Source organism: Chrysemys picta, chromosome 5, assembly GCF_011386835.1.
Source record: "Chrysemys picta bellii isolate R12L10 chromosome 5, ASM1138683v2, whole genome shotgun sequence".
Classification (NCBI taxonomy): domain Eukaryota; kingdom Metazoa; phylum Chordata; order Testudines; family Emydidae; genus Chrysemys; species Chrysemys picta.
In genome coordinates this window covers 124,568,337-124,586,392 of record NC_088795.1, presented here as the reverse complement: position 1 = coordinate 124,586,392, position 18,056 = coordinate 124,568,337, and the positions used below count along the sequence as shown (strand labels likewise).

Below are 18,056 nucleotides of genomic sequence, written 5' to 3'. Positions count from 1 at the left end.
GGTAGCCATGGTGTTGGAGTCGATTTAAGGGTTCCCGTGATGCAACGCATCACTCTATTTAGCTGCGTATCCACAAGTCATGTGTGGCTGCATCTGCTCCATACCGGTGCACAATATTCAGTTACTGAATATACAAATGCTATTGCAGATGTTAGCAACACTGATGCTGATGCATCCCAGGTTGTACCTGCTAGTTTCTGGATTATGTTGGCTCTCATTTTTATCTTTGCAGCTACCTTGGATTGTCATGGCAAGATCATCTGCATATCCAAATTTTCATGATTTAGTTGGCGGTATGTCACTTATGTATATATTAAAAAGGGTTGGTGTAAGTACAGAGCCTTGTGGTAACCCGTTGTCTATGTTACAGGGTGAGCTGGTCTTATTACCCAGGTACACCCGCAGGCGTCTGTTACTCAGCATGGTCCACAGCAGGTGAAGTGTTTGGTAGCAAGGTATGATTTTAGCAAGATTCAGCATCAGGCCCTTAATCCATACAGTATCATACACAGATGACAGGTCAACAAATATTGCGCCTGTCTTTAAGGTGGTTTTTTTTTGTTTTTTTGTTTTTTGTTGATAGCCAGCCTTAATGTGAGTTGTGAGTGCCAGAACTTGGTCACAACAACTAAGTTTTGGCCAGAAGCCTGCCTGTTCGACAGGGATAATTGGCAATCTCCTGGTCATCAGAGCAGCAACTCAACAAAATTTCTATCATACTGAGTGTGACAAGTTCCCCATGATTCCATGGCTATGTAATTTGAAATTTTCCCAAGATGCCATGAAATTCAGCATTTCTGGCATGGAATTCACCATTTTGCTGCAGCCAAGTGCTCAACATTTTGTATTTTGTCACCCTACCAGCACTCTGCCTGCAAATGCATCTTTCTTTTCAACTTACTTCACAAAGGAGAATTAATTAGATTATGATGCAGGCACCCTACACTATTCCATGGAATGAGGCAGCAGGGCATTGGAGATGCTGGGAGTGAGAGTTGAAGTCCAGCTTGGAGCCAGGGAGTGGGAGGAAGAGAACAAAGGAGATTTCATGGTGATCACATTAATTAATATTGCCATGGAATTTAGGGTTTGTGCTGCAGGATTTAGGAGCTACTCATGGGGAATTTGGTTCCATTGGCCCAAAGAATACAACAAGCCCTGATTATTTTATACCAATTCTCTGGCATATATTGCGAATCAAGATAACCCTTTGCTCTCAGAAGAAAATCCTGCATATATTTTTCTCTATTGTACCTTGCAAAGTATCTAAATATCTTTACTATTTCACTATTTGGTTTATCTGACTATGAGTCTCTAAAAACTACTTACCAATGTATTTCTCAAGGAATCTGCATTCATATTCACTGTTCTCTCTGAGACAGGATTTTCAAAATGCTTATGTATCAAATATTCAAAAGAGGGGACAGTGTCACTGGGGTTTATCAGCCATGCAGCAATCCTTGGATCTAACACAACACAATCAGCCACTAAAAAAATAAAAAACTATTTTAATCATTCATTTCTGCTTTAATAAAAAACGGTTACTGACCTTTTGTAACTGTTGTTCTTCGAGATGTGTTGCTCACATGCATTCCATATTAGGTGTGTGTGCACAGCCTGCACCATTGCCAGAGATTTTTCCCTCAGTGGTATCCATCAGGCCAACTAGCACCCTTTGCTGCTGTGGACTTATGCGCTGGTACAGACACCTCATCAGCCACACAATCTCAGTTCTTTCTTGCTGGTTTACTCCAACAGAGGGGTGGGAGGGTGAGTCATGGAATGGACATGAGCAACACATCTCAAAGAACAATAGTTACAAAAGGTTAGTAACCTTTTCTTCTTCGAGTGCTTGTTCATGTCCTTTCCATGTTAGGTGACTCACAAGCAGTACCCCAGGAGGTAGGCTCAAAGTTCATGGACAGGCGACTAGCTTGGCTTAACAGTGAAATCCTTGCTGATCTTAAACACGAAAAAGATGCTTACAAGCAGTGGAAGATTGGACAAATGACCAGGGAGGAGTATAAAAATATTGTTCAGGCATGCAGGAGTGAAATCAAGGCGGCCAAATCACAGTTGGAGTTGCAGCTAGCAAGGGATGTTAAGAGTAACCGGAAGGGTTTCTTCAGGTATGTTGGCAACAAGAAGAAAGTCAAGGAAAGTGTGGGCCCCTTACTGAATGAGGGAGGCAATCTAGTGACAGATGATGTGGAAAAAGCTAATGTACTCAATGCTTTTTTTGCCTTGGTCTTCATGAAGGTCAGCTCCCAGACTACTGCACTGGGCAGCACAGCACGGGGAGAAGGTGACCAGCCCTCTGTGGAGAAAGAAGTGGTTCGGGACTATTTAGAAAAGCTAAACAAGCACAAGTCCATGGGGCTGGATGAGCTGCATCCGAGGGTGCTAAAGGAGTTGGCGGATGTGATTGCAGAACCATTGGCCATTATCTTTGAAAACTCATGGCGATCGGGGGAGGTCCCGGATGACTGGAAAAAGGCTAATGTAGTGCCCATCTTTAAAAAAGGGAAGGAGGAGGATCCAGGGAACTACAGGCCAGTCAGCCTCACCTCAGTCCCTGGAAAAATCATGAAGCAGGTCCTCAAGGAATCAGTTGTGAAGCACTTAGAGGAGAGGAAGGTGATCAGGAACAGTCACCATGGATTCTCCAAGGGCAAGTCATGCCTGACTAACCTAATTGCCTTCTATGACGAGATAACTGGCTCTGTGGACGAGGGGACAGCAGTGGACGTGTTATTCCTTGACTTTAGCAAGGCTTTTGATACGGTCTCCCACAGTATTCTTGCCAGCAAGTTAAAGTATGGGCTGGATGAATGGACTATAAGGTGGATAGAAAGCTGGCTAGATCGTCAGGCTCAACGGGTAGTGATCAATGGCTCCATGTCTAGTTGGCAGCCGGTATCAAGCAGAGTGCCCGAAGGGTCGGTCCTGGGGCTGATTTTGTTCAATACCTTCATTAATGATCTGGAGGATGGCGTGGACTGCACCTTCAGCAAGTTTGCAGATGACACTAAACTGGGAGGAATGGTAGATACGCTGGAGGGTAGGGATAGGCTACAGAGAGACCTAGACAAATTAGAGGATTGGGCCAAAAGAATCTGATGAGGTTCAACAAGGACAAGTGCAGAGTCCTGCACTTAGGATGGAAGAATCCCATGCACTGCTACAGATTAGGGACCGAATGGCTAGGCAGCAGTTCTGCAGAAAAGGACCGAGGGGTTACAGTGGACGAGAAGCTGGATATGAGTCAACAGTGTACCCTTGTTGCCAAGAAGGCTAATGGCATTTGGGGTTGTATAAGTAGGGGCATTGCCAGCATCGTTCCCCTCTATTTGGCATTGGTGAGGCCTCATCTGGAGTACTGTGTCCAGTTTTGGGCCCCACACTACAAGAAGGATGTGGAAAAATTGGAAACAGTCCAGCGGAGGGCAACAAAAATGATTAGGTGGCTGGAGCACATGACTTATGAGGAGAGGCTGAGGGAACTGGGATTGTTTAGTCTGCAGAAGAGAAGAATGAGGGTGAATTTGATAGCTGCTTTCAACTACCTGAAAGGGGGTTCCAAAGAGGATGGATCTAGACTGTTCTCAGTGGTAGCAGATGACAGAACAAGGAGTAATGGTCTCAAGTTGCAGTGGGGGAGGTTTAGGTTAGATATTAGGAAAAACTTTTTCACTAGGAGGGTCATGAAGTCCTGGAATGTGTTACCTAGGGAGGTGGTGGAATCTCCTTTCATAGAGATTTTTAAGGTCAGGCTTGACAAAGCCCTGGCTGGGATGATTTAGTAGGGGACTGGTCCTGCTTTGAGCAGGGGGTTGAACTAGATGACCTCCTGAGGTCCCTTCCAACCCTGATATTCTATGATTGGATATCAGGAACGATATGGTCTAAAATCGGGTCTCCTGCAGGAAGACCATGGCTTAGGTCAAATCAAGCACTGCCCTAATAAATTCTATGCTCTGAACTGGGACAAGAGTTGGCTTTTGTTCATTTATCAGCAGACCCGCACTCTGAAGGTGGCTTGGACAGTGCTGATGCTGTTCTGTTCTTGAGCCTCTGACTGACCCTTGATCAGCCAGTCGTCGAGGTACGGGTAAGCCTGCATACCTCGCCGTATGAGCAAGGCCACTACTACCACCATATACTTTATGAAAACCCAAGGGGATGCAGAGAGGCCGAACAGTAGGACGGTGAATTGGTAGTGGTGTTGATTCACAATGAATCTGAGAAATCTTCTGTGGCCATGGAAGATAGAAATGTGAAAGTATATGTCCTTTAAGTCGAGGGTGCCGTACCAGTCCCCTGGATCCAGGGAGGAATGATAGAGGTCATGGACACCATGCAGAAGCTCAGTTTCTTGAGATATCTGTTGAGGCAATGCAGGTCCAGAATGGGCTGGAGGGTCCCCCCGGCCTTTGGGATTAGGAAATATTGGGAGTAAAACCCCTTCCCTCTCATGTCTTGCAGAACCTCTTCCACAGCCCCATTTGTAGGGGGGATTGCACCTCCTGTACGAGGTGTTGCTCATGAGAAGGGTCCCTGAAGAGGGACGGGGATGGTGGGTGGTAGGGAGGGGTGGACAAAAACTGACGGGTATAGCCGACTGTCACTGTACTTAGTATCCGATGTTGTGTGGGACCATGCCAGGCTGAAGTGGGACAGCCAGTACAAAAATAAAAGGGAAGTCAGATCTGAAGCAGTGACGGTGCACCTTCAAAAGATCCGCTTGGGCCCCTCGGAGTACCTCTGAGACCCTGGCTGGGAGATTGAGGTGGACAGGAATGGTTGGCACAGTTGACCATTTCTGGCGCCAAGAATGAGGCGGCTGCTGAGGCCTGAAGTACTTCCTGGAAGCCGATGGAGCGTAAAGACTGGAGGGTGGCCCTGGAGTCCTTCAGGCTGTGAAGTATCATGTCCATATGGCCCGAGAATAATGAAGAACCTTCGAAGGGGTGGCCCTGGATGGATTGTTGGACTTTGTGAGGAAGTCCCAAGGACAGGAGCCAAGAACAACACTTCATGGTGAAAGTGGAGGCCACTATCCTGGCTGCCGAGTCGGGTGCATCCAGAGCTGCCTGGAGAGAGGTCCTGGCCCATTCTTACCATCTTCCAAGAGGGCAATGAATTTCTGCCTTGAATTTTGAGGCAGTGAGTCCTTAAATTTACCCAAGGAGTCCCACAGATTATAGCTGTATCTCCTCAGCAAAGCTTGCTGGTTAGAGATACGTAGTTGGAGGCTACCCATCGAATCAACCTTTCTTCCAAAATGGCCCAGTTTCTTGGCGTCTTTTTGTTTGGGGGAAGCGCTCAGATCTGAACAGATCAGCCTGCCTGTCTCTCTCATTGGTTGCTGCCATAATCGGGGGGTATAAGTAAAAGTGTAAGCAAGGTCTGAATGAACTCTCCTGACAGCTAGTTGGAAAGGGGGAGAGACTTCAGGAGCAAACTGTATTTACATGAACACACCTACTCTGCCTAGATATCCAACAGATAGAGCTGTGTTGCTCGAAGTGATCAACTTTGGCTGCTGTTGGGTTATAAATCACTTTAGTACTGAATGCGGGGCAGTGAAATGTTATCATCAGTGTTGTTCTCCTTATTGTATGAGTAAAGGGGATGAGTAAACGCATCTTGTAGGTTATTTTCTGACACTGCCCTTGGAGCTCCGTCTGCAGCCGAGGATGGTTGAGAAGGAACTGAGGGGGTCGGGCCGCACGAGCGCTAGATGAAGCACCAATGGCACCATGAGACAGCTACTGCACACGCGCATCCAGACCAGGCACTGCTATCAAAAATCTCCGATCAGCAGCGCCGGGATGCACCGACATCTGAAGTGGAGCACCCACAGGGACAGCACTCGAAGAACTGTGTTTACTCTGTCCCAAATGAGGGGGGTCACCTTCAGCTGAAAGAACCTCATTAAACCAAGCATTGGCACCAAATTTCTCAGCGCCGGTGGGTGCCCGCACCCCCTGTTCCTACTCAACCCCATCCCCGAAGTCCCCGCCCTAACTCCGCCCCCTCCCTGCCCCTATTGGATCCCTTCCCCAAATCCCTACCCTGGCCCCGCCTCTTCCCCCAGGGCGCCGCATTCCCCCTCCTTCCCCTTCCCCCTCCCTCCCTGCCCTGTGAATCAGCTGTGTCGCGGCGCAAGCGCTGGGAGGGAGAGGGGAGAAGCAGGACGCAGCGGCGGGCTCGTGGAGGAGGCAGAGGTGAGCTGGAGCAGGGGGGGCGGGGTGGGGCCATGGGACCTATTTTTTTCCGTGGGTGCTCCAGTGCCAAATCAGAGCGGCTCGGCTCTGAGGCAGGTATGAGGTCAGCTTCCATGATGATAGTCATCAACCTGATGTATCTGTCTTTTTTAGTATGGGATCTGAAGTCCTGAGAGATCTGGCACTTGTCCTTCACGTGAGTTTCCCCCAAGCACTTCAAACAGCTGGAGTGCGGATTGCTCATGGGCACAGGTTTGCCACAGAAGGCACAAGGTTTGAAGCCCGGGGACTGGGGCATGCCTGGAGTGAAGATGTCCCTTGATGATAGGGACTATTTACAGTAACTATGTACACTAACACTAATCACAATAATTATATACTCTAAACTATGATAAACTAAGGGTTATAGTCCAAAAACCACAGGGAAGAAGCCTTGCCAAAGCAAGAAGAGTCATTCAAGCAATTGTAATCAGCGGTAAGAAGGAATTGAGAGTGTCTGTGGCCGGTGGTGCCCCTTTTACCAGTGCATAAGCGCGCAGCAACAGAGGTGATAGAGCCGGCCCAATGGATACCACTGAGGGAAAAATCGCCAGCAACAGTGCACACAGCGTGCACACACCTAACACGGAATGGACATAAGAAAGCACTCAAAGAAGAATATTTCAAATTCATTTACATTATAGCAAAAGACTAAAAAAAGGTTTTGCAAAGTAGCATATTCCCATCTCTTTTGTAGACACATTCCTATGACAATAAAACTAAGATTAAATTACAGTCAACACTTTGACTCATACTTTTGTTGAGTGCCTGGGAAGACATGTTTTTAAAAGGTAGAGAATTTAAATTAGAGGAATAAATTGGGTGATACCAGTAGTTCAAAGCTGAGTTTCTACAGTGAAGAGACAATTACTTACTTGTAATACTACTTGTCTGACTGTATTGTTTGACCAGATTCCTACTCTTCCGGTTCCACTCCCTATTGCAACAAAGGTTGGAACCCCCTAAATCTCAAAGAGTTGGGGTTTTTGAAGCCCAGTTAGTTTAGCCCTATTCTGAGACCAACTACCAATGCCTCAGTACTACCGGGATCATTCCACTGTAGTTCCTTCAAGAGAGGGAAGTGGAGTTATCCCTAAATTCTAAGTGTAACTAACAAACAGTCAACAAATATTTATAAGATAGGAGGAGTCCATCAGAAAAAAAGAATTCACTTTTGAAAAATATTGCCTCCTTCTCAACTGTGAGGGGAGACAGGTGGATGAGTAGGAATCCGGTCAGAAGACATCTTCCAAGAAGCACAATTACAGGTTATCCTTTCTCTAAAAAAGCCATATTAACTGGATTCCTATGCTTAGAGACTAAAACATATGAGGAGAGTTTTCCATGAATCCACAGATTTTCCAATCATAGAAGAACAAAGGAACCATACCTACGGAAAGAAGTTACTCACCTTGTGCAGTAATGAGGGTTCATTGAGATGTGTCTCTCTGTGGGTGCTCCACTGTAGATGTGTTTGCATCCTTGCTCTGCTGATTGGAGAACTTTGGTAGCAGTGTCCATTCCACCTGTGCATGCGCTGCTCCTCGCCTACCACAAGGTTAGCCAGCATGCACAGGCAAACCCTCCTCGATTCCTTCTCTACCACAGAGTCAATGACAAGAACTCTGAAGTAGAGGGGAAGAAGGTGGGTCATGGAGCACCCATAGAGAGACACATCTCGATGAACCATCGTTACTGCACAAGGTGAGTAACTTCTTCTTTGAGTAGTGTCCCTATGGGTTCTCCACTGTGGTGACTCCTGAAAAGTGCCCACCACAAGTGACTGGGGCTTCAGAGTCGAGACTGTTATAGATGATAGCTCCATGGCATTAAATCTGGCAGCTGCAGCTAAGTCCCCCACGATAACACAATGTTCTGCAAAGGTCTGTGCAGATGCCCAGGTAGCTGCTCTGCAGATTTCTGATACAGATTTTCTGAAAGCCTTGGAGAAGGTGACGGAAAAGGAAACCGATCTCATAGAGTGCATGCATATTGAAGACAGGAATGTTACATTATGCATCTGGTAACAGAGCCTTATACAGTTCGAGACCCATTTCAAGAGTCTTTGAGCTGAAATCGCTGTACCTTTTAACTTATCTGCAATGGAGAGGAAGAGTCTCGGAGTCTTTCTGAAAGCTCTTGTTCTGTCTAAACTGAAGGCCAAGGCTCTCTGCACATCAAGCGTATGGAGGATGCCTTCCCTATTATCCTGATGAGGTTTGGGATAACAGGCTGGAAGCTGAATAAGCTGTCCCTATTATCCTGATGAGGTTTGGGATAACAGGCTGGAAGCTGAATAAAAGACGGTTACTCACCGTTGTAACTGTTGTTCTTCGAGATGTGTTGCTCATATCCATTCCATTAGGTGTGTGCGCGCCGCGTGCACGATCGTCGGAAGATTTTTACCCTAGCAACACCGGCGGGTCGGCTGTGGAGCCCCCTAGAGTGGCGCCTTCATGGCGCTGAATATATACCCCAGCCGACCCGGCGCCCCCTCAGTTCCTTCTTGCCGGCTACTCCGACAGTGGGGACGGAGGGCGGGTTTGGAATGGATATGAGCAACACATCTCGAAGAACAACAGTTACAACGGTGAGTAACCGTCTTTTCTTCTTCGAGTGCTTGCTCATATCCATTCCATTAGGTGACTCCCAAGCCCAACTCAGGTGGTGGGGTCGGAGTGAGACATTGCTGTGTGCAAAACTGCTGATCCGAAGGCAGCATCGTCCCTGGACTGCTGCACTAGTGCATAGTGTTCTGTAAATGTGTGGACTGACGACCAAACCGCAGCTCTACAAATGTCCTGTATCGGAACTTGCGCCAGGAAAGCCGTCGAGGAAGCTTGGGCCCTCGTGGAGTGGGCGGTGAGGTGCGGTGCTGAGACACCTGCCAGGTCATAGCAAGTCCGGATGCAAGACGTAATCCAGGAGGATAGGCGTTGTGAGGAGACCGGTGAGCCTTTCATTCGGTCGGCCACTGCAACGAAGAGTTGCGTCGTCTTTCTAAAGTGCCTTGTGCGGTCAATATAGAAAGCCAGGGCCCTGCGTACGTCCAGAGAATGCAAACGTTGATCCTGGCGAGTAGCATGTGGTTTAGGATGAAAGACCGGGAGAAATATATCCTGGTTGATATGAAAAGGAGAAACCACCTTAGGGAGAAAGGCAGGATGTGGACGAAGCTGCACTTTATCCTTGTGGAAAACTGTGTAAGGGGGCTCGGATGTAAGCGCCCTGAGTTCAGAAACGCGCCTTGCTGAGGTGATGGCTACGAGGAAGGCTGTCTTCCAGGACAGGTACAGAAGTGAACAGGTGGCCAGTGGCTCGAATGGAGGACCTGTGAGCTTGGAGAGAACCAGGTTGAGGTCCCACGTCGGAACGGGCTGACGTTGTTGTGGGTACGTCCGGTCTAAGCCCTTGAGGAATCTAACGACCATCGGGTTAGAGAATACCGAGGACGCGAGTTCCCCTGGATGGAAGGCCGATATAGCGGCCAGGTGAACTTTAATTGAAGATATCGCCAACCCTTGCTGTTTTAGGGATAGGAGATATTCCAAAATGAGAGGGATAGGTGCGTGCAACGGGGACGTGGCTCGCTGTTCGCACCAACAGGAGAACCGCTTCCACTTGGCCAAGTATGTGGTCCGTGTTGAGGGCTTCCTACTGCTCAGCAGAATCTGTTGGACAGAGTGAGAACACTGTTGCTCTGCCTGGGTGAACCATGGAGCAGCCACGCCGTGAGGTGGAGTGATTGCAGGTCGGGGTGACGCAGCCGGCCGTGGTTCTGCGTGATGAGATCCGGATACAACGGAAGCGGGATCGGTGTCCGAACCGAGAGTTCCAACAGCGTGGTGTACCAATGTTGTCTCGGCCACGCTGGAGCGATCAGAATTACCTGTGCCTGGTCTCTGCGCAATTTGAGCAGTACCTTGTGGACCAGAGGAAACGGAGGGAAGGCATAAAACAGGTGGTCTTTCCAGGGAAGGAGAAACGCATCCGAGAGGGAGCCCGGAGCTCGACCTTGCAGGGAGCAGAACACGTGGCACTTCCTGTTGTCTCGAGATGCAAACAGGTCTATGTGGGGAAACCCCCACTTCTGGAAGACGGAATGTATAATGTCCGGACGGATAGACCACTCGTGCGTTTGAAAGGACCTGCTGAGCCGGTCCGCCAGAGTATTCTGGACTCCAGGGAGGAACGATGCCGTGAGATGGATTGAGTGGGCGATGCAGAAGTCCCACAGGCGAATGGCCTCTTGGCATAGAATTGACGAACGTGCTCCTCCCTGCTTGTTGATGTAAAACATGGCCGTGGTGTTGTCGGTGAGAACTAACACACAGCGGCCACGTAGGAGATTGAGAAATGCCTGGCACGCCAGGCGCACCGCCATCAGTTCCCGAACATTGATGTGCAGGGCTAGCTGAGGTGCAGTCCACAGGCCCTGGGTATGGTGCTCGTTGAGATGGGCGCCCCAACCCAGAGATGAAGCGTCTGTGACCAGGTGCAGAGAGGGTTGTGGGGCGTGAAACGGCATCCCCTCGCAAACCACATTGTGATCTAGCCACCATGTGAGGGAGGTCAGGACCGAGTTCGGGATTGTGACCACCATATTCAGGCTGTCCCGATGTGGGCGGTATATTGATGACACCCAGGTCTGGAGTGGGCGAAGCCGAAGTCTGGCATGCCTGGTTACGTACGTGCATGAAGCCATGTGACCCAGGAGGGTAAGGCACGACCTCACCGTGGTAGTTGGGAAGGCCTTGAGTCCCTGTATGAGGCTCGTGATGGTGCAAAAGCGATTGTCTGGCAGGATGGCTTGTGCGCGTCTGGAGTCTAGAACCGCACCGATGAATTCTATTCTCTGGGTAGGTTCTAGAGTGGATTTGTCCTTGTTGAGTAGGATACCCAACTTGTTGAATGTGCGCACTATTATGTGGACGTGATCGCGAACTTGTTCCTTGGTGCGACCGCGTACCAGCCAGTCGTCTAGGTACGGGAACACCTGTATCCCTTGCCGACGAAGGTACGCTGCCACGACAGCCATACATTTCGTGAAGACCCGTGGGGCCGAAGATAGTCCGAAGGGAAGGACTGCAAATTGGTAGTGCACCCTGTTTACCACGAATCGGAGGAAGCGTCTGTGAGGCGGGAAAATAGCAATGTGAAAGTATGCGTCTTTCATGTCGAGGGCGGCAAACCAGTCTCCAGGATCGAGGGAAGGGATAATGGCCCCCAGAGAGACCATGCGGAACTTCAACTTTACTACGAATTTGTTGAGTCCGCGCAAGTCCAAGATGGGTCGCAGACCTCCTTTGGACTTGGGGATGAGGAAATAACGGGAGTAGAATCCCCTGCCCCTTAATTCCACTGGAACCTCCTCTATGGCCCCCATAGCGAGGAGCGTAGAAACTTCCTGTATAAGAAGTTGCTCGTGAGAAGGGTCCCTGAAGAGGGACGGGGAAGGGGGGGAGGAGGGGGGGATAGAAGAAAACTGGATAGCGTATCCCCTCTCCACCGTGCGGAGGACCCAACGGTCCGAAGTTATAAGGGACCAAGCACGGTGGAAGTGGGAGAGGCGATCCCGAAAGGAGGGGGCTGGATCCTGGGGGATGACTGGGGTGCCGTCCTCGACCGCACCTTCAAAAGTTCTGCCTGGGGCCTGAAGGTGGTCGAGGTGGCCCCTGGTTCTGGCCGGGTTGAGGGCCGGTCCACCTTCTTCTACCACCTCGCCCTCGCCTCCGGGCCGAGTCTTGTCTCTGACGAGGCGGGGGGGGGGTAGAAGCGCTGAGGTTGCGGCCTAAATGGCCTGCGCTGGGGGCCCACAACATGCATCCCCAGGGAGCGCATGATTGTTCTCGAGTCCTTGAGGCTCTGCAGGCGGGAGTCCGTCTTATCCGAGAACAATCCATGCCCCTCAAAAGGCAGATCTTGTAGGGTTTGCTGCAGCTCCGGAGGCAAACCCGAAACCTGAAGCCAGGAGATCCTGCGCATAGCGATGCCCGAAGCCAGGGTCCTCGCCGCTGAGTCTGCAATGTCCAAGGAGGCCTGCAAGGAGGTCCGAGCCACCTTCTTGCCCTCCTCTACCATGGCTCCAAACTCTTCCCTGGACTCTTGGGGAATCAACTCCTTAAACTTCCCCATAGAGTTCCAGGAGTTGAAATTGTAGCGGCTCAGTAACGCCTGTTGGTTCGCCGCTCTCAGTTGTAGCCCTCCGGCTGAGTAGACCTTACGGCCAAACAGGTCGAGCCGCTTAGCCTCTTTTGATTTAGGCGCTGCAGCCTGCTGGCCGTGGCGCTCTCGTGCATTCACTGATTCCACCACCAGTGAGCACGGTTGGGGGTGGGTGTACAAGTACCCATAGTCCTTAGAGGGGACAAAGTATTTTCTTTCCACCCCTCTCGCTGTGGGTGGAATGGAGGCAGGAGTTTGCCATATCGTATCCGCATTCGATTGGATCGTGCGGATCAGAGGTAACGCCACCCTCGATGGGACATCTGCTCCAAGGATGTTCACGATCGGGTCGTGCACCTCCACTATCTCCTCCGCCTGCAGGTCCATATTACGGGCCATCCTACGCAGGAGATCCTGGTGAGCCCGAAGATCTATCGGAGGGGGACCCGTACATGAAGTGCCCGCCACTGCCTCGTCCGGAGAGGAGGAAGAGGATGCCTCCGGTGGTACCGGATCCAAGGGGGGGTCCTGATCCCTTTGCTCTTGGGCCGGGGCATCACCTGCACTTGGGTCCCTGGTGTCGGGTGGCGTGGACACCGAAGCCTCCATGCCTCCTGGCGGAGGCCGAGAGATGGTGGATTCTGGGGCCCTTCTAACCGAGTGACCCGAGCGAGAGGTCGATGGTATTGGAGCCCCTTGTTCTTGGTGGTATGCCCACGGGGTCCAAAACGACCAGTGAGATGGTCCATGAGATTGGTCCTCTGCCATCTCCTGCCAGTGGCCGAAATTTTGTTCATCGGCGCGCCCTTGAGGGGGGTATGCCGATCTCGACAAGTCCTCCGAGGAGCGGGACACCGATCTAGACGGCCATGGCGGTGCCGAGAGAGATGAAACCATCCCGGTGGGCTGCGGTGCCGCACGGTGCCGGTCCGGAGATGATCTATCTCTGCGCGGTGCCGGCGATCGGTGCCGGGACCGCGACCGGTGCCGATGACCTCGTCGGTGCCGGGAGTCAGATCTGGACCTCGACGAGGACCTGGAGTATGCCCGGTGCCGGGAGCGACCCCTCGACGTCGAGCGCCGACCGTAGCGGTGCCGAGAACTACGTCTCGACGTTGATCGGTGCCGACGATCATAGCGGTGCCGAGACGTAGAACGGTGCCGCGAAGTAGATCTTGGCCGCGAGTACGACCGGTGCCGAGACGATATTCGGCGCCGGGACTGCGAGCGGCGTGGGGACCTGCTTCGGGACCTGGACCGGTGCCGAGGTTCCAGCCCTTGTGATGGTGGGCGCATCAAAGCAGGTTTCCCCCTCGACTGGACCGGGCGAGTCAACGGTGCAGTCGGTGCCGGTGGCTGAGGCGGTGCCGGCTCCGTGAGAGCTATTAAGTCTCTCGCCGCCGCGAAGGTCTCTGGAGTCGACGGGAGGCACTGTATCACCGCCGGCCTGGGGGGAGACGCTATTTGCACCGGACTCAACGGCCTCGGCGCCGGAGTCGACGGTGCCGGAGGCAACTGTTTCCGTTGCTCCACCGGTGGACGCGGCTCTACCCCCGACACTGGGGGAGCTGGCGTCTTCGGCACTGATGTCCCCGTCTTATGGGCTTTTTTATGCCCTGGGGATAAGGACCGGCGCCGAGGCACTTGCTGTGTCTGCGGTGCCGACGAGGTCCGGTGCCGGGGAGGCTTGTCTGACGCCACTCGCGTGGTCGTCGCAGCCGGTGCCGCCGGGGCACTGCGCACCGAGGTGCTAGGTGCCGGGGCCTTGCTCGTGGAAGGAGCGTCCGGGCTAAGAGCCGCCTCCATCAGAAGTTGCCTGAGCCGAAAGTCCCGCTCCTTCTTCGTTCTCGGACGAAAGGCCTTACAGATTTTACACTTGTCTGTCTGGTGTGACTCTCCCAGGCACTTCAGACAAGATTCGTGCGGGTCGCTCGTGGGCATAGGTTTAGCGCAGGAGGCGCACAGCTTGAAGCCGGGAGCGTTGGGCATGAGCCCGGCCCCGCGGCCGGGGGAGAAAAGGGGGGAGACGACCCCCTTAACCCCCTGGACTATTTAGAACAACTTTAAAACTACTTAACTAACTTACAACAAACTCTAAGACTATAACTATAACTACAACTATGATACAACAAGAAAGCTAGGGAAAGTGGAGAACAGCTAAGCAGCGCTCCACAGTTCCAACGACCGTCAGGGGCGGTAAGAAGGAACTGAGGGGGCGCCGGGTCGGCTGGGGTATATATTCAGCGCCATGAAGGCGCCACTCTAGGGGGCTCCACAGCCGACCCGCCGGTGTTGCTAGGGTAAAAATCTTCCGACGATCGTGCACGCGGCGCGCACACACCTAATGGAATGGATATGAGCAAGCACTCGAAGAAGAAGCTGATTTATATGAAATGTAGAAGTTACCTTGGGAATGAATTTCGGATGTGGTCTAAGAGTGACTTTGTCAGGGAAGAACACAATGAATGGGGGATGCATCATTAGCGCCACTATCTCCCCTATCCTTCTTGCTGAGGTAATGGTGATCAGGAACGTCATTTTCATTGAAAGGTGAGTTAATGAACAAGTGGCCAGGGGTTCAAATGGAGGTCTAGTCAGTCCTTTTAACACTAGGTTGAGACCCACTGAGGAGTGGGAAGTTTGGGTTAGAGAAAGAGGTTCACTATGCCTTTGAGAAACCTCTTTGTAACTGGATAGGAAAAGATTGAGTATCCTTCTACCTGCTGGTGGAAGTTTGCATTGCTGCTAGGTGAACCTTTAGCGAGCTAATAGGGAGACCTGATTTCTTGAGAGTCAACAGGTAGTCCAGGACTACTGGTAGTGAGGCTGCATTAGAGGTGATGTCTTTGGGCTGACACCAGATTTGAGATCTTTTCCTTTTGTAGGTAGGTACAATGAGTACCTCCTTTCCTAATGTGTAATAACATCTCCCGTACCTCTTCAGAGCAAGATGTCTCTATGTGCTGGAACCATGAAGGAGCCAGGCTTTGAGTCGCAGAACCCACAGGTTGGGATGGATAGCAGGTAAAGAGTGATTGGAAGAGTCATCGGTGCACAGTGTCAGCTGTTACAGGTAAGGGTACCATGTCTGTCTGGGCCAGGTGGGCACAATCAGTATGTTGTTTGTTTTTTCTCTTTTCACTTTCAACAGGACTTTCAGTATTAGAAGGAATGGAGGAAAGGTGTAAAGACGACCCTTATCCCAGAGAAGGAGGAGAGCATCTCCCATCGAGCATTATCTGATCCCTGCTCTAGAGCAATACTGTGGACATTTCTTGTTCTTGTAAGTAGCGAATAGGTATACTGTTGGTGTCCTCCATTGTTGGAATATGTCATGGAGGAACACTGAATCTATTTCCCACTCGTGGTCATGTGGGAATTTTCAGCTGAGACTGTCCACCTTTGTGCTATGCACTCCTATGTTTTCCGTGCCCCCGCATTACTGGTGCTTCCTTGCTTGTGCCCGTTGGGTCTTTAGGCAGCCCGACTTGCTCTGTCAACTCGGTACTGTGCATGCCCAGGGTACCAGATTTAGATGGCTTTGGTGCCATTGATACCAATGATACTGATCAAGCCTGAGATTGTTTTGGGCTTGATTGGGGCTCACTAAGCGGCCTCACAAACCTTTTCTTAGAGGCCTTATGTGAGTGGTTCGCAGATGTCTCCCTGGACTCACCTCCCTTCAAAGTAGAGGGTTGCGGTGAGGGCTCCTGCCAGGACTCCAGAGGTTGAGGGCCTGACTCCATGAGTAGAAGTTTGAGTCTCAGTTCTCTTTCCTGCATATGGGCTTCAGTCGCTGACACAAGAAACACTTCTGTGGAATGTTTCTCTCTCCCAGGCAGCGAACACACTGCGAGTGTCCATCAGTCACTGGGATAGATTCCTTGCAACTGAGGCACTTTTTGAAGCTGGGGTCCCCTGCCTCAGGGATTGGCAGAAGACAGTCTTTTTTTTTTTTTTTTTTTTTTTTTAAAGGCAAGGCCAAAATAAAATGCAAACAAAGTTAGCAAAGAAAAAAGGCTTCCAGGGAAGCTAAAAATTAGCAATTCTAAAAGAGTTAATCTGTGAACGAACAGCTCCAGCTCCATCTCTAGCCAGGGATGGTTGAGGAAGAACTGAGGAGGGTTCGCCCAGGCATGCTGGCTAGTCTCGTGGCAGGCGAGGAGCAGCGCATGCGCAGACTGAATGGATACTACTACCAAAATTCTCTGATCAGCAGCGCAGGGACACAGACACACCTACAGTGGAGCACCCATCAGGACACTATGCAAAGAAGAATCATGGAGACTTCCAAAATAAGAACTGCCATACTGGGTCAGACCAATGGTCCATATAGTCCAGTATCCTGCCTCTAACAATGGCAGGTACCAGAACTTCAAAGGGAATATACAGAACAGGACAATTTTGGAGAGATCCACCCCTATATTCCCCTCCCAGCCTCTGGCAGTCAGATATTTTTAGGGTTGTTTAGTGGGTTAGCAGTAGTCCCTCCCCCTCTGGGTCAGTGGGAGGCCACTCTGCCTCACTGTCAATGGGCGTTGCTCACTGTCAGGGAATTAGCAGAGCACTGCACAGCCTATGGTTCTGGCCTGCAGTCCAGGCAGAGCAGCACATGAGTCTCTGGGCCCCAGATCCTCAAGCAGAGCGAGGCACCAACCAGTCTATGACTCCTGCCTATAGTCAGGGCAGAGCAGCAAACAGTTAGATGTTCAGGCCCGCAATCTGGGCAGAGCAGCACACAAGTCTGTGAGCCCCGGTCCAGAAAGAGTGGGTAAGTGTCAGTTCTGATGTGATTCTGTCTTTAAAATTACATGTTACACTATTAATGTCACTGTATAAATGTTTTAATAAAGTATATTTATTATCACTTATACATTGGTTTCAATGGGAGTTTTGCCAATGCAAAGACTGCATAATTAGGCACAAAACATCTTACCTTGTTTCCAGTTAATATTATCACCATAAACATGAAGCAGTGTTCTCAAAAAATCCTTTGCATTGAAGCAAATAATAGTACAGTGTAGTATTTCAAATAGTATTTCCCTGTATAAGATATAAAAATAAAGTCACTAACTGAGCATTTCATTTTATCATATTACTGAATGCAAAATTTACATTATGTACATTTCTGTTGAACATGAATTAATATCACTTATTTAGTTAAATCAAATAAGGATTCTTTCTTCTTGTACAAGTAGGCTATCGGGGGTTAAAAATAAATGTGGTTTCCCTCTCCCTCCCCATTGCTTCTGCTGAGCAATGAATAGGAAAACTGGATTGTATTTTCATTTTACTAAGTTAACATTTTTTTTTCTAAATTGTGGTTTTCAAATTACAACCACTTAGCTGATATGTTTTCATAAGAGAAGGTTACTCACCTTGTGCAGTAACTGAGGTTCTTTGAGATGTGTGTCCCTGTGGGTGCTCCACTCCGGGTGATGGTGCGTCCCAGCGCCGTTGATTGGAGATCTTCGGTAGCAGTGCCTAGCCAGGCTGCGCATGCGCAGCTGCTGTCTCGTGGCATCGTTGGAGTCTGTTCACCGCACGCACAGCACGACCCCCTCAGTTCCTTCTCTACTGTAGAGTTCTCTTTTTTTGAGCTCCAAAGTAAAGGGGAGGAGG

The 18,056-nt window shown here is 50.3% G+C and overlaps 1 protein-coding gene across 1 annotated transcript in view; it reads right to left on the bottom strand.

Annotated features, from left to right (window-relative positions):
- The window catches only part of POLN (DNA polymerase nu), a 241,213-nt gene that overhangs the window by 177,455 nt on the left and 45,702 nt on the right, over positions 1-18,056 (bottom strand). Inside the window, exons 7-8 of the mRNA XM_065598521.1 lie at positions 17,371-17,477; positions 1,330-1,487 (exon numbers count right to left, since the gene is read on the bottom strand). Coding sequence (XP_065454593.1) covers positions 1,330-1,487; positions 17,371-17,477 — 265 coding nt within the window. The remainder of the gene's footprint in view (positions 1-1,329; positions 1,488-17,370; positions 17,478-18,056) is intronic.